This window comes from Netta rufina (assembly GCF_964035555.1).
Source record: "Netta rufina genome assembly, chromosome: 29".
NCBI lineage: Eukaryota > Metazoa > Chordata > Aves > Anseriformes > Anatidae > Netta > Netta rufina.
Genome location: NC_140153.1, coordinates 1,657,627 through 1,672,716, shown reverse-complemented (window position 1 = coordinate 1,672,716; position 15,090 = coordinate 1,657,627). Strand labels below are relative to the sequence as shown.

The 15,090-nt window shown below is 51.4% G+C and overlaps 4 protein-coding genes across 4 annotated transcripts; all 4 read right to left on the bottom strand.

Moving 5' to 3' along the window:
- Positions 1-3,611: 3,611 nt before the first annotated feature.
- Positions 3,612-3,908, bottom strand: LOC311219771 (feather beta keratin-like; the record flags this gene model as incomplete). The annotated part of the gene is made up of 1 exon (XM_084303051.1): positions 3,612-3,908. The coding sequence occupies one exon, from the start codon at positions 3,906-3,908 to the stop codon at positions 3,612-3,614; it is 297 nt and encodes a 98-aa protein (XP_084159177.1).
- Positions 3,909-6,632: 2,724 nt separating this feature from the next.
- Positions 6,633-6,929, bottom strand: LOC311219780 (feather beta keratin-like; the record flags this gene model as incomplete). Its single annotated transcript, XM_084303060.1, has 1 exon — positions 6,633-6,929. The coding sequence occupies one exon, from the start codon at positions 6,927-6,929 to the stop codon at positions 6,633-6,635; it is 297 nt and encodes a 98-aa protein (XP_084159186.1).
- A 3,513-nt stretch (positions 6,930-10,442) lies between these two features.
- On the bottom strand, positions 10,443-10,739 carry LOC311219774 (feather beta keratin-like; the record flags this gene model as incomplete). The annotated part of the gene is made up of 1 exon (XM_084303054.1): positions 10,443-10,739. One exon carries the CDS (start codon positions 10,737-10,739, stop codon positions 10,443-10,445), a length of 297 nt encoding a protein of 98 aa, XP_084159180.1.
- A 3,350-nt stretch (positions 10,740-14,089) lies between these two features.
- On the bottom strand, positions 14,090-14,386 carry LOC311219775 (feather beta keratin-like; the record flags this gene model as incomplete). Its single annotated transcript, XM_084303055.1, has 1 exon — positions 14,090-14,386. The coding sequence occupies one exon, from the start codon at positions 14,384-14,386 to the stop codon at positions 14,090-14,092; it is 297 nt and encodes a 98-aa protein (XP_084159181.1).
- Positions 14,387-15,090: the final 704 nt, after the last annotated feature.

Genomic DNA, 15,090 nt, shown 5'->3' with positions numbered 1-15,090 from the left:
AGTGACAAGCGGAATAGTGAGCAGCCTCAAGGGACAAGGCCCATACTGAAACTACACAGAGGCAAAGCCTCGGTCGAGGCCAGAAGGCCAAGGGGAGAAGAAGAGAATGAGGGAAGTGCAGAGAAGGTACTTGCAGCTCACCTTGTTCACCAAGGAAGAAAAGGTAAGAAAAGTGGATGATGGAGCCTTCTGTTGGATGTGTTTTTATACCGGGACAAGAACGCTCCAGGTACAAAGCATCCTTTGCAATTGTAATGTGTTTACCAGAAGCTCATCTTCCATGCAAAACATCACAATTACAGAAATTGTCTTGTTTATGTTACCTGCAATACTTCCTTTTTATGTCCCTTTTTAGGGCATGCTTATTCAATCAGGCAGGCTCCTTTCAAGTGACAAGATTAGAGGCCAAAATGTCTGAAAAAGGACACGTCAGCACAAGAATGGTACCACCAGTGATGAAGAGTGTCCTAGCACTCCAGGGGATGCCAGCCTCTTAGTCTCTGGGGCATTGTGTTAGTATTTATCTTGATGATTGAGGCTGTTCTCCTCCCATCCCTGAAGCACCAGGATGGACTTCTACGTTCAAAGTCTGGCCACAACAATTGCTCCCCTTTATAATATGCCCTATCTTGAGTTAAACATTACTTTTCTAGGCAGGGCTCCTCTAGTCTTGTTTTTTGACTCCCCGTCAAATTAACTATTGCTTTTGGGAGAAATGTGCCTGGCTCTTCTCTTGTAATCGTACTTCTTTCCTTCATACCTTCCTGCTTTATACATCTTAATTCCAAAAATTGGGAATGAAGGCTGCTGCTGTCCCAAGACTTTCTACTGGAGAGCTTCAATAACAAAAGTACATGCTGAGTAATCGGTACACGTCACTCTGCCTGCCCATGTCTTTGCGCTCTGGCTGTCCAGACTGACAGCACAGCAGGCACAAGCACATATTTGGTAGGATTTCCCCAGGACACCCCACCCACCCGGCTCAGCAGCACGCATGCTCTGGGAGTCCTCACAAGGGCAGCCAGATGAGCAAGGGCACCAGACGTGCCCCTAACTCTGCCTGAGGCAGGATCAGAGTGGCAGGAGCACAGCACTGCCTGCGCAGGACAAGCGTGTGGGAAGGGGGGACTGAGAACAGAGCTGTTGGTCTACCACAACCTCGGTCTCCCCAGCCTGAGGCCAGGGTGGAGGGACAAAGCAATCATTGGCTTGGGACCAACCCAGGCACAGCCTAGCCTGCACAGCATCAGAATGGGATTTTTGGAGGGGTTCTGCAGGGCTTCTCCAGACCCACTTGGCTTCAGGACACAGGGATGCACACGTAATACCCTGAAAGACATAACACTTTTCACCACAGGACATTTCTACCAGGGGAGATCATACTTGTTCTGCTCCATTCCTGCCCTATGCAAGGTTTTCCGGACATATCACATACTCTGATTTTCTCCCTAGAGGACAGAAAACATCCTCCATGTTTCCCTCTCACTCCCCTAGGCAGTATACACATCCACAGCACAAGATCAAAGCAGGGCTTAGATATCAATTTATATTGCTGTCCTAGATGCTCATTGTCCCTTTGACTTCTTTGGGACTCTCTCATCTTTGAGGCTTTCACAGGTGTGCTTGGAGGAAGCATGAGCAAAACAATATCTTTAGAGTGGTAATCCACCATCAGAGCATCATCCAGTTGTTCACTGGCCTGCACAAGCATACTTCGTTATGTTTTACAACATACACCACTCCACCTCTCCACAAATGGATATATGCCTCAAGACTAGTCAAATCCAACTTGCAAGGAGGAGCTCATATTAGGACCATATCCGCCCACACGTTTCCACCCTAAGACATCACATTTCTCCCTGGACAGCTTCATTGGACATCCCAATAAAAAAGGAAAATAAGGAGGCTCAGACTACATTGCAGTGTAACCCTTAATGAATCTGAACAAAGAATCGAAACAGCACTTGGAGGAAGGGATCAGGTCCAAGCTGACACATGGACAGCTGTCAGACAAACCCCACTTTACCAAAACAGAATGCACATCTCCCGCCCTCACATGGTGAGAGGAAGAACAAAGATGATGCTCTTGACTTGCTTCCAGATGAACTCATGGCACAGGAAAGCAGGAGACAACAAGGACTCATGCTGAAGAGAAGAAAGAGCAAGAAGAAGAAGCTGTCTGCTGGCCGTGTTTCCAGACAGCGCAGGCTGGCACCCTGGCTTCCCTCTCTGCTCTGCAGGAGGCCACGAGGGTGCTCAGCCCATCTGGAAACTCTGGCCAGCAGCTCCGTCCTCAGTCCGGCACCTGGCTTCGGGCTTCCTGGTCGATGCGCTCACTGGATGTCCTCGTGGGCTTTAGCAGGGCAGGCACCTTCTGCCATAGTAGCGGCCACCAAAGCCAGAGAGGCCAAAGCCCCCGGAGGAGATGGGCACTCCCTACTCACTCAGGATGCTGCCAACGGCAGCTGAGGTGGTGGATCCCACAGTGGTGTTCTGGGGGAAAGAGCTGAGGATGGGGCCGGGCAGGGTCACCATCCTCAGGGGGCAAGGAGCATCTCACCTATGAGGAAAGGCTGACAGACCTGGGTCTGTTCAGCCTTGAGAAAAGAAGACTGAGAGGGGATCTTATTCATGTTTATAAATACCTTAAGTGTAGGAGACAGAGGGATATGGCCAACCTCTTTTCAGTGGTTTGTGGGGACAGGACAAGGGGCAGTGTCCACAAAATGGATCACAGGAAGTTCCGCACCAACATGCAAAAGAACTTCTTCACAGTGACAGCAACAGAGCACTGGAACAGGCTGCACAGGAAGGTTGTGGACTCTCCTTCTTTGAAGACACTAAAGACCAGTCTGGATACCTACTTGGGCAAACTGCTCTAAGGAACCTGCTTTCGCAAGGGGGTTGGACCCAAAGATATATTAAGGTCCCTTTCAAACCCAGTTCTTTAATTCTATGATTCTAAGACTTTGTCAGTACAAATCTGTCCACCTCTCTTAGACTCTTATAAAGACCAAATTCTTTAAGGGTACTCATCTCCTACAGGAACGAAGGAGATCCACATTAGGACCATATTCTCTCATGCTTTTCCAATCCAAGACATCACATTTCTCACTGGAGAGATTCACTGAACATCCCAATAGAAAAGGAACATAAGGAGACTCAGATTAATTTGAAGCAAAAACTTTAATGAGTCTGAAGAAGGAATCACAGCAACTCACAATGGAAGGGATCCGGCCAAGTCTGACACAAGGACAGCTGTCATGCAAGACCCTACTTCACCACAACAGCATGCACATCTTCCTCCCTGAGAAGATGGCAGGAAGAAGAAACAGGACACTCTTGACTTGCTTCCAGATGAACCCATGGCACAGGAAAGCAGGAGACAAGAAGGACTCATGATGAAAAAAAGAAAGCACAAGAAGAAGAAGCTGTCTGCTGGCCGTGTTTCCAGACAACGCAGGCTGGCACCCTGGCTTCCCTCTCTGCTCTGCAGGAGGCCACGAGGGTGCCCAGCCCATCTGGAAACTCTGGCCAGCAGCTCCGTCCTCAGTCCAGCACCTGGCTTCGGGCTTCCTGGTCGATGCGCTCACTGGACATCCTCGTGGGCTTTAGCAGGGCAGGCACCTCCTGCCACTGTAGCGGCCACCAAAGCCAGAGAGGCCAAAGCCCCCGGAGGAGATGGGCACTCCTTCAGAACTCAGGATGCTGCCAACGGCAGCTGAGGTGGTGGATCCCACAGCGGTGTTCTGGGGGAAGGAGCTGAGGATGGGGCCGGGCAGGGTCACCACCACGGGAGAGGGCTGGATCACCACACGGGAGTCCTGGCACTGCCGGACACAGGGCTCGTTGCAGCTGTTGGCAAGCGGGGTTGGCCCACAGGGACGGCACAGATCGTAGCAGGACATGGCTGCGGGATGGAGGCGAACCTGGGAGAGGGGGCAGGCAAAGCACACGCAGCATGTCAGCAGCAGCCTGACAGCCTGCTGGCCAAGACAGAAGGCACAGTCTGGGGAACAGGGAAATGGTGTATGAGGACAGAGAGGGGCTTGGGAACTTGGGTTTCCAAGGGCCCCTGCAAAGAAAGTCCAAGACCTCCTCCCACCTCTCCCCTCAGTGGCAAGCAGAACAGTGATGGAGAGAGCAGCATCAAGGAGCAAGACACACACCAAAGCTACATGGAGGCAAAGACTCTGTCAAGGCCAGAAGGCCAAGGGGAGAAGAAGAGAATGAGAGGAGTGAGGAGAAGGCACTTGCAGCTCACCTTGTTCACCAAGGAGGAGAAGGCAAGAGCAGTGGATGATGGAGCCTGCTGTTGGATGGGTTTTTAAACTGGCTCAGACAGCCTCAGGCCCAGTGGCACACCACGTATGCAGCATGTGTTATAGCAAGCCCATTTGTATGTAAAACACTACAATTAAAGGAATGGGTGTCTTGTTTCTGTTCCCTGCAACGCTCCCTTTTCATTTCCTTGCTTAAGACATGCCCATTCCACCATGGAGTCTTCTTTCAAGTCACAGGATTAGAGGCCAAAATATTTTTTTCCAGGAGACATGACACGTCAGCACAAGCAGATGATGCAGCCAGTGATGAGGAGTGTGCAACCTCGTCGGGGAATGCCAGCCTCTTGCCCTTTGGGGCCTTGCTTCAACACTTGTCCTGATGTTTGGGGTAGGTTTCCTCCTAACCCTGAAGCATCACCTGGACTTCCACATGGGAGGACCAGCATCATCAATTGTTCCCCCTGATGCTATAATAAAATCTTAAGTTAGGGAATGGCTTAGTTTGGAAGGGACCTTTAAAGATCATCTAGTTCAACCTTCTGCCTTGGGCAGGAACATCTGCCAGATCCGGTTACTCATATTCCATTCAACCTCACTTTGAACATTCTCAATGCTGAGGCATCCTCAGCTTCTCTGCACAACCTCTTCCAGTGTGTAACAACCTTCACTGTGAAAACTTTCTTTGTTAGATCCCCTCTCAACTTACCGTCTTTCCATTTAAAACTGTTTTCCCTTGTCCTGTCACTGCTGTGCCTGGTAAAAAGTCTTTATCCATCTTTCTTACAAGACAACTTTAGATATTTAAAGGCTGCAAAAAGGTTTCCCTGGAGCCTTCTCCTCTCCAGGCTCAAAAAGCCCAACTCTCTCAGCCTGCCTTTAGAGCAGAGGTACTCCAGCTCCCAGGTCATTTTCAAGGCCTCTGCTAGACCTGCTCTAACAGGTCCATGTCTTTCTTGTACCAGGGAACCCAGAAGTGGATATGGTACTCTGGGTGAAGTAGAGCACAGCAGATGGAGACAATTACCTCCCTTTTTCCTGCTGGACACACTTCTTTTCATGCAGCCCAAGATGTAATTGGGTTTCTGGGCTACAAGCACATATTGCTGACTCCTACACTGCAGGGCCAATCTCAGTCAATTCACAGAATCATAGAGTCATTTAGGTTGGAAAAGACCTCTAAGATCATCAAGTGCAACTCTTAGCCTAGCACTGCCAAGGCTACCACTAAACCATGTACCAAAGCACCACATCTACATGCCCACAGCCAGCCTGTACTGACATGGGGGATCTCCTCAAATCAGATGCAGGAACTTGCACGTGCCCTTGCTGAACTCCATGAAGTTCACATGGCCCCAGTTCTCACATCTGGCAGGGTGACTTCTGCTAAAATCCATTCCCAACAGGGATATCAACTGTACCACTCGTCTTGGTGTCATCAACGTTAGTGTAACCCATAAACATTATGGTCACTCCGATCCACTTATGCATCACCTTTCTAAGCAGGACACCTCTAGACTTGGGGTTTGGACTCTCCCTCATATTAAATATGGTCTTGGGAGAAAGGTGCGTGGCTTTTCTTTTTTAATCATGCTTCGCCCATTCATAATTTCCTGCCTTACACAGCAGAATAGGAAGTGTTGGAAATCCTTCCTGTTGGTGATATTTCAATGAGAGGGAGTTCCCGGACACACTTCTAAGACTTCACACTTTGCCAATATGACTTACTTCCATCTCTCTTACACTCTTATAAAGACCAAATTCTTTAAGGGTACTCATCTCCTACAGGAACGAAGGAGATCCACATTAGGACCATATCCTCTCAAGCTATTCCAATCCAAGACATCACATTTCTCACTGAAGAGATTCACTGAACATCCCAATAGAAAAGAAACATAAGGAGACTGAGATTAATTTGAAGCAAAAACTTTAATGAGTCTGAAGAAGGAATCAAAGCAGCACATGGAGGAAAGGATCCAGACCAGGCTGCCACAAGGACAGCTGCCAGTCAGACCCCCTTCACCACAGTGGGATGCACATCTTCCTCCCTCGCATGGCAAGAGGGAGAACAAACAGGAAACCCTTGATGTGCTTCCAGATGAACCTGTGGCACAGGACAGCAAGAGACAGCAAGGGCTCATGAGGAAGAGAAGAAAGCGCGAGAAGAAGAAGCTGTCTGCTGGCCGTGTTTCCAGACAGCGCAGGCTGGCACCCTGGCTTCCCTCTCTGCTCTGCAGGAGGCCACAAGGGTGCTCAGCCCATCTGGAAACTCTGGCCAGCAGCTCCGTCCTCAGTCCGGCACCTGGCTTCGGGCTTCCTGGTCGATGCGCTCACTGGACATCCTCGTGGGCTTTAGCAGGGCAGGCACCTTCTGCCACTGTAGCGGCCACCAAAGCCAGAGAGGCCAAAGCCCCCGGAGGAGATGGGCACTCCCTCCTCACTCAGGATGCTGCCAACGGCAGCTGAGGTGGTGGATCCCACAGCGGTGTTCTGGGGGAAAGAGCTGAGGATGGGGCCGGGCAGGGTCACCACCACGGGAGAGGGCTGGATCACCACACGGGAGTCCTGGCACTGCCGGACACAGGGCTCGTTGCAGCTGTTGGCAAGCGGGGTTGGCCCACAGGGACGGCACAGATCGTAGCAGGACATGGCTGCGGGATGGAGGCGCACCTGGGAGAGAGGGCAGGGAAACACACGCAGCATGTCAGCAGCAGCCTGACAGTTTGCTGGCCAAGACAGAAGGCATAGTCTGGGGAGCAGGGACAGGGTACATGAGGACAGGGAGGGGCTTGTGAGCCAAGGTCCCCAAGGGCCCCTGCAAAGACAGTCCAAGACCTCCTCTCACCTCTCCCCTCACTGGCAAGCAGAACAGTGATGGAGGGAGCAGCGTCAAGGAGCAAGGACCACACAAAGAGCTACATGGAGGCAAAGACTTGGTCGAGGCCAGAAGGCCAAGGGGAGAAGAAGAGAATGAGGGCAGTGAGGAGAAGGCACTTGCAGCTCACCTTGTTCGCCAAGGAGGAGAAGGCAAGAGCAGAGGATGATGGAGCCTGCTGTTGGACAGGCTTTTATACCAGTCCAGACTGCCCCAGGCCCAGAGGTGCCTTTTGCGCATGTAATGTGTATACCAGAAACTCATCTTGCATGCAAAACACCGCAATGGAAGAGATGGGTGACTTATGTTCCCTGCAGTGACCCCTTTTCATTTTCCTGGTCAGGACATGCCCATTCCATCACACAGGCTCCTTTCAAGTGACGGGATTACAGGCCAAAATGCTTCTGGGGAAGTGACACAAAAGCACAGGAAGAAGATGAAGGCAAAAAGAAGGAGATGGCCAAATTGTCAAGTGGTGCCAGCCTCTCACCCTCCTGCAGCTTCCTTCAGGCTTTGTCCTAAATGCATGGGTACTCATTTCCATGCAAACCCACCCTTAAAGGTCAGACTGCCAGCCAGGCTCATCAGCAAAGAGCAGGTACAGCCTTTGCTTTACCTATCAACCTGCTCAGGCTGCCTTAGGCACCAGATTTCCAAGTATGGCTGCTCTGCCATCAAGCCTCAGCCCTTCTGTGGGATCAAGCCTTGCTCTCAGGTGACAAAAGCCTGACTGGTTTTCCTCTCCCCTCTGTCCCCAGCAACTAGAGGTCCCCTGTCACCACAGCAGGCCTCTTTCAGAAACACGGACATGGCTCTCTCTCTACTACTCGCTCCTGCTGCCCACTCCTGTTAAACCGGGATGTCTCCTGCAGACAAAGCCCCATACTGGACAACAAACACAGCTCCTTTCCTCCTTCCCCATCTCCACGCCTCAGATTCTGCTTTGACCCCACATACCGACAGAACAGTACACACCAGCAAACATGTGACCATATTTCCGTGCAACACAGAACCCTGCCCAAAAACCAGGGAGGTCTGAGAGTGCCGTTGAGGGCAGCCTGGGCAGCAGCAGGTATCAGCACCTCCCTGGGGACGTGTGCCAAGGGGTGACACCAAGCCATACCAGCAGCATGTTTCTTGGGGGCACGACTGCCCAGCAAGGAATACTAGGCATACACAGCTCAGGCCCCTCAGCCAGGCCGTCTTCCCAAGGGCTGGACAAAACGCCTTCCCAATGAGGCTGGGACGACAGCAGACAAAGGCAACTGTCAAATCACAGAGGCCCGACCAAATTCCTCATTTAGGAAGATGAGGAAAGCTTTGAAGGTGCACAGTACTACCCTGATGATGACAGTAAACATCTATCCCAAAGAGTGCTGTCACAGCTCAGTACGAGCCACCTGCTGCCTACACAATGGGAGCCAGGAGCCAAGCAAGGCCACACAGCCAACAGGGCATCAGCTATACCAGCAATGGCCCTCGTTGTACAGCACCTGACCAAGGAAGATGAGGAGATGGAAGGCAGATTCAGCCAGGCGTCTAGCTCGGTGGTCAGGTGACATAGGACTGATGACAAGACAGTCCACACTGCAGGGTCAGGTCCAGTGACAGCAACCAGGGTCAACACGGGGCCCAAAGACTGCTGAGCAGGCCCAGAAAAAAGTAACACAGACAGACCCAAGGGAAAGCTGGGAAACCACTGGGCAACTTTAGCCCTACCAAGGCTACCCAGGGGCAGGCAAAAGCAAATCTGCAACAGAGCAGGCAACCCACACTGATGACCCGGATCTGAAGGGGGGGCCAAAGGCTCAGGACAAAACTTAACTATAGCACCAGGGTCAATGGGAAGAGGGTGTGGTGGGAGGCTCCAGGTGAGCCTGATGAGGGCCATTGGGCCTCTGCTGCACTCAGACAACTCATATGCATGAGGAAGAAATCTCCTGTGCACTTGGGACATAGGACACCAGCTGCATCTACCCCAAAAGAAGAAAGGAAGGAAGCTTCAATTAATTTTCCAAGGAAAAACATGTCTCGCACCTCAGGGTCTGCCCAAAAATGCTGCAATGCCTTGCAGCACCCTGCGCTCCCTGATTGCCTGCTGCAGTTGTTGCCTTCCCTCCCTGGTATCAGCTTTTCACTGCACTTTGCTCCTGCTGTCAGCTCGAGGTGGCTCAGGAATGTTGACAAGGAGCATGTTTCCTGAGAGTCTTCCTGCACAGCAAGGCTGAGGGCTTTGCCTCATACCAGTGGTTGGTCAGAGAATGCAGGCCTTTAGCTGTGGTGTAAGGCATCATAGGATTTCCCCAGCACAGGGGATAGCATGAGAGGTGCCCCTCACTCTGCCTCAAGCAGGAGTGGGTGACACAGACAAAAGCATCTCCTGTGGAGGACTAGAGCATAAGGGAAGAAGGGCTATGGAGCTTGTTTTCCCTTGTTTCCCCTGTGGCAGGAGCAATCACCAGAGCGCGGTGTAGTTGGACCAAACAGCCACTCTCAAGCCATGTTGCTTCCCTCCCTGATGTTGGCTCTCTTGCATTTTGGAGCAGAAGGTCAGGAAGGCACAACAGCTTCATCCAGGAGGGTTTCTTCCTCTCCTTGCTCTCGTAGGCAAGGGTGAGACAGGGACTCGCCAAAATCCCTCACTTGAATGCTGCAGAATTGTCTGGCAAACATACAAGCAGCACCTGCGCAGCCCTGCGGGACTGGTTCAGTGCTTCAGAAACAGGACTGTAGGCACACAGAGGATGTGGGGGCTAACCACAACTTTAGATTCTACGTTATCCCAGTTCCCTCTAGAGAGCGTGGCTGAGAATCTCAAAAGGGAAGTATCATGAGGAGACACAGATTACAATGCAGCATAAACTTTAATGAGTCTCAAGAAGCAATCAAAGCAGCTCGTGGTCGAAGAAATCCAGTCCAGGCTGCCACAAGGACAGCTGCCAGTCAGACCCCCTTCACCACAATGGGAAGCACTTCTTCCTCCCTCACATGGTGAGAGGAAGAACAAAGATGATGCTCTTGACTTGCTTCCAGATGAACTCATGGCACAGGACAGCAGGAGACAACAAGGACTCATGAGGAAGAGAAGAAAGAGCAACAAGAAGAAGCTGTCTGCTGGCTGTGTTTCCAGACAGCGCAGGCTGGCACCCTGGCTTCCCTCTCTGCTCTGCAGGAGGCCACGAGGGTGCTCAGCCCATCTGGAAACTCTGGCCAGCAGCTCCGTCCTCAGTCCAGCACCTGGCTTCGGGCTTCCTGGTCGATGCGCTCACTGGACATCCTCGTGGGCTTTAGCAGGGCAGGCACCTTCTGCCGCAGTAGCGGCCACCAAAGCCAGAGAGGCCAAAGCCCCCGGAGGAGATGGGCACTCCCTCCTCACTCAGGATGCTGCCAACGGCAGCTGAGGTGGTGGATCCCACAGCGGTGTTCTGGGGGAAGGAGCTGAGGATGGGGCCGGGCAGGGTCACCACCACGGGAGAGGGCTGGATCACCACACGGGAGTCCTGGCACTGCCGGACACAGGGCTCGTTGCAGCTGTTGGCAAGCGGGGTTGGCCCACAGGGACGGCACAGATCGTAGCAGGACATGGCTGCGGGATGGAGGCGCACCTGGGAGAGAGGGCAGGCAAAGCACACGCAGCATGTCAGCAGCAGCCTGACAGTCTGCTGGCCAAGACAGAATGTATAGTCTGGGGAGCAGGGACAGGGCCCACGACGACAGAGAGAAGCCCAAGGGCCTTTGCAAAGACAGCCTAAGGCCTTCTCCCACCTCTCCCCTCAATGACACGCAGAACAGCAACAAAGGGAGCAGAGTCAAGGAGCAAGGACCACACAAAGAGCTACATGGAGGCAAAGACTTGGTCGAGGCCAGAAGGCCAAGGGGAGAAGAGCAAGAGGGGGGTATGGAGAAGGCTCCTACAGCTCACCTTGTTCACCAAGGAGGAGACGGCAAGAGAAGTGGATGAAGGAGACTACTGTTAGACAGGTTTTTATAGTCTTCAAACTGCCCCAGGCCCAGAGGCACCATCTGCACACGTAATATTTTTACCAGCAAGCTCATCTCATATGCAAGACATTACACTTTAACAATCTCTGGCATTTATTTGTTCCCTGCAATGCTCCCCTTTCATTTCCTTACTGGTGTCATAGCCATTCTGCCATGCGGGCTTCTTCAAGTCAGGGGATTAGAGGCTAAAATGTTTACAGGCAAAAATACACGTCAGCAGAAGGAGACGATGCAGCTGTTGATGAGGACTGTCGCAGCACTCCAGGGGATGCCTGTCTCTTATCCTCTGGTATCTTCCTTTATGGAATTTTATATTGAATTTTGCATGTTTTGTAGCACTTCCAAAAAATATGACCTGTCTTACAAACGCTTTTCTCTGACAGGACAATTAACTACATCCATTGCTTAACCTACACCCAGACTCTTTCACTGTGTACTTTTACTTGCTGGAATTGAGTTAATTTTCTTCAATTCAGTTCCTATTGTTCTGTTATTGAGACTTGTAGCCAAAGTTATGTTCGTAACACGAAGACATTTTAGCTGTTGCTGAGAAGTGCTTGCACAATGTAAAGGTTTTCTCTGCTTTTCACTCCTACACAATTCCCCACCCTTGTGCCCTGGCAAAGTATGCTGGGTCTGGGCATAAGTCTTGCAGAGAACACAGTAAGGATGGTTGACCCAAAATAAACAGAGATGTTCCATTAAAGGTAGCATCCTACTCAGCAAGAAAATTTGAGAGAAGCTAGGGCACAAGTATTTCCCATAGTAGGTGTTTAGGGACCAGCTGGGCATGCTGGAGGTAAATAGCTTTACACCACTTCTTCTTCATTTTTTCCTTTCTTCCTTACTTATTAAACTGTTATTTCTCTATGTACAAGCTTCCTTTTCCCATATTTTCCTTTCTGATTCTAAAAGCCCATTATATGGCGATGGCAGTAAGGGAGCAGCTTCAAGGTCATCTGAAAGAAATACAGGGTCAACCTACCACAAAAAGCTTGGCTGAACTTTCCAGTCAGGTTGGATACCCGTTGGGTTTTAGACTGTCTGCAATCTCACATAGGAGAAATTCACATGTTCTTTGCCCTTCCCTCCTTTGGCTGGGCAGCCTCCTGAAGTCCCCAGTCAACAGAAGAAGGACGTTTGAGGAGAGACACCCCTTTCCAACACATGCTAAGTCTACACCCCTCACACTACCAAAGGTCAGTGCAGTGATGTAGTGGCTTCACAACTCCTCCTTCCTCCTCCTCAAGGCTTCCTGCAACTTCTGCTTTCAAACTACATGCTAATTCAATAACCTCCACTGCAAAATGCTTGGAAAACTTTCCATGCAACACGAAAACTCATCACAAGCTGGCATGGCCTGAGAATGACAGCAGGATGTCTATAGAGGAAAGTATGCATCACGACCTCTGCTTCATAGAATCCTAGAATATCCTGAGTTAGAAGGGACCCACAAGGATCATCAAGTACAACTTCTATCTCCACACAGGACCACCAAACAATCAGAATATACGTCTGAGAGTGGTTTCCAAACGCTTCCTGAATGCCGGCAGCCTCAGTGCCATGACCACTCCCAGGAGGAGCCTGTTCCAGTGCTGACTGCCTTCTCAGAGTGAAGAAGCTTTTCCTAACATCCAGCCTGAACCTCCCTTGTTGCAGATCCATGCCATTCCCTCAGGTCCTGCCACTGTCACCACAGAGAAGTGAACAGGGCCTACCTTTAATTTCCCTCGTGAAGAAGCTGTAGGCCGCAAGGAGGCCTCCCCTCAGTCTCCTATTCTCTAGGCTGAAAAACACAGGTGACTGAGAAAACTGGTCGTATGTCTTTCCCTCGAGACCTTTCACCAACTTGTAGCCCTCCTTTGGACACTCTAATAGTTTTATAACCTTCTTATACTGTGGCAGCCAAAACTCAACACAGTACTCAATGTGAGGCTGCACCAGCACAGCACAAAGCACAACAATCATTTCCCTCAATTTCCTCTCCCCATGCATCTCAGCAAACACACACATGTGGTTTCCCACTGGCCAGTACTACCCAGCAGTCAGTCTTCAGAATGCTACCCTGCCCCAAAGCTCCAGTTCCCTGCAGTTCCCTACGTTCCCTGATCACCTGCTGCAGTTGTTGCCTTCCCTCTCCGGTATCAGCTGTTCACAGCACTATGCTCCCACTGTCAGCTCAGGGTGACTCAGGAATATTAACAAAGATGGTGTTTATTGAGGGTCTTCCCACACAGCAAGACTCAGGACTTTGCCTGAAAAAGCAATCAGTCAGGGAAGGCAGGCCTTTAGCTATGGTGTAAAGTGTTGTAGAATTTCCCCAGCATACGGGACAGCATGAGAAGTTCCATTCAGTATGAGCCAGTAATAACACAACCAACCAGGGAAGTAATATTTTAACCAAAACCTTCCAATAAATATTTAAAAATATATATCCACAGATTTCCCAGTGGACAGCTTCCTGGAAATACCAAAAGAAAAGGAACATGATGGGACACAGATCACAGTGCAGCATAAACTTTAATGAGTCTCAAGAAGGAATCAAAGCAGCTTGTGGATGAAGAAATCCAATCCAGACTGCCACAAGGACAGCTGCCAGTCAGACCCCCTTCACCACAGTGGGATGCACATCTTCCTCCCTCGCATGGCAAGAGGGAGAACAAACAGGAAACCCTTGATGTGCTTCCAGATGAACCTGTGGCACAGGACAGCAAGAGACAGCAAGGGCTCGTGAGGAAGAGAAGAAAGCGCGAGAAGAAGAAGATGTCTGCTGGCCGTGTTTCCAGACAGCGCAGGCTGGCACCCTGGCTTCCCTCTCTGCTCTGCAGGAGGCCACAAGGGTGCTCAGCCCATCTGGAAACTCTGGCCAGCAGCTCCGTCCTCAGTCCGGCACCTGGCTTCGGGCTTCCTGGTCGATGCGCTCACTGGACATTTAGCAGGGCAGGCACCTTCTGCCACTGTAGCGGCCACCAAAGCCAGAGAGGCCAAAGCCCCCGGAGGAGATGGGCACTCCCTCCTCACTCAGGATGCTGCCAACGGCAGCTGAGGTGGTGGATCCCACAGCGGTGTTCTGGGGGAAAGAGCTGAGGATGGGGCCGGGCAGGGTCACCACCACGGGAGAGGGCTGGATCACCACACGGGAGTCCTGGCACTGCCGGACACAGGGCTCGTTGCAGCTGTTGGCAAGTGGGGTTGGCCCACAGGGACGGCACAGATCGTAGCAGGACATGGCTGCGGGATGGAGGCGCACCTGGGAGAGAGGGCAGGGAAACACACGCAGCATGTCAGCAGCAGCCTGACAGTTTGCTGGCCAAGACAGAAGGCATAGTCTGGGGAGCAGGGACAGGGTACATGAGGACAGGGAGGGGCTTGTGAGCCAAGGTCCCCAAGGGCCCCTGCAAAGACAGTCCAAGACCTCCTCTCACCTCTCCCCTCACTGGCAAGCAGAACAGTGATGGAGGGAGCAGCGTCAAGGAGCAAGGACCACACAAAGAGCTACATGGAGGCAAAGACTTGGTCGAGGCCAGAAGGCCAAGGGGAGAAGAAGAGAATGAGGGCAGTGAGGAGAAGGCACTTGCAGCTCACCTTGTTCGCCAAGGAGGAGAAGGCAAGAGCAGAGGATGATGGAGCCTGCTGTTGGACAGGCTTTTATACCAGTCCAGACTGCCCCAGGCCCAGAGGTGCCTTTTGCGCATGTAATGTGTATACCAGAAACTCATCTTGCATGCAAAACACCGCAATGGAAGAGATGGGTGACTTATGTTCCCTGCAGTGACCCCTTTTCATTTTCCTGGTCAGGACATGCCCATTCCATCACACAGGCTCCTTTCAAGTGACGGGATTACAGGCCAAAATGCTTCTGGGGAAGTGACACAAAAGCACAGGAAGAAGATGAAGGCAAAAAGAAGGAGATGGCCAAATTGTCAAGTGGTG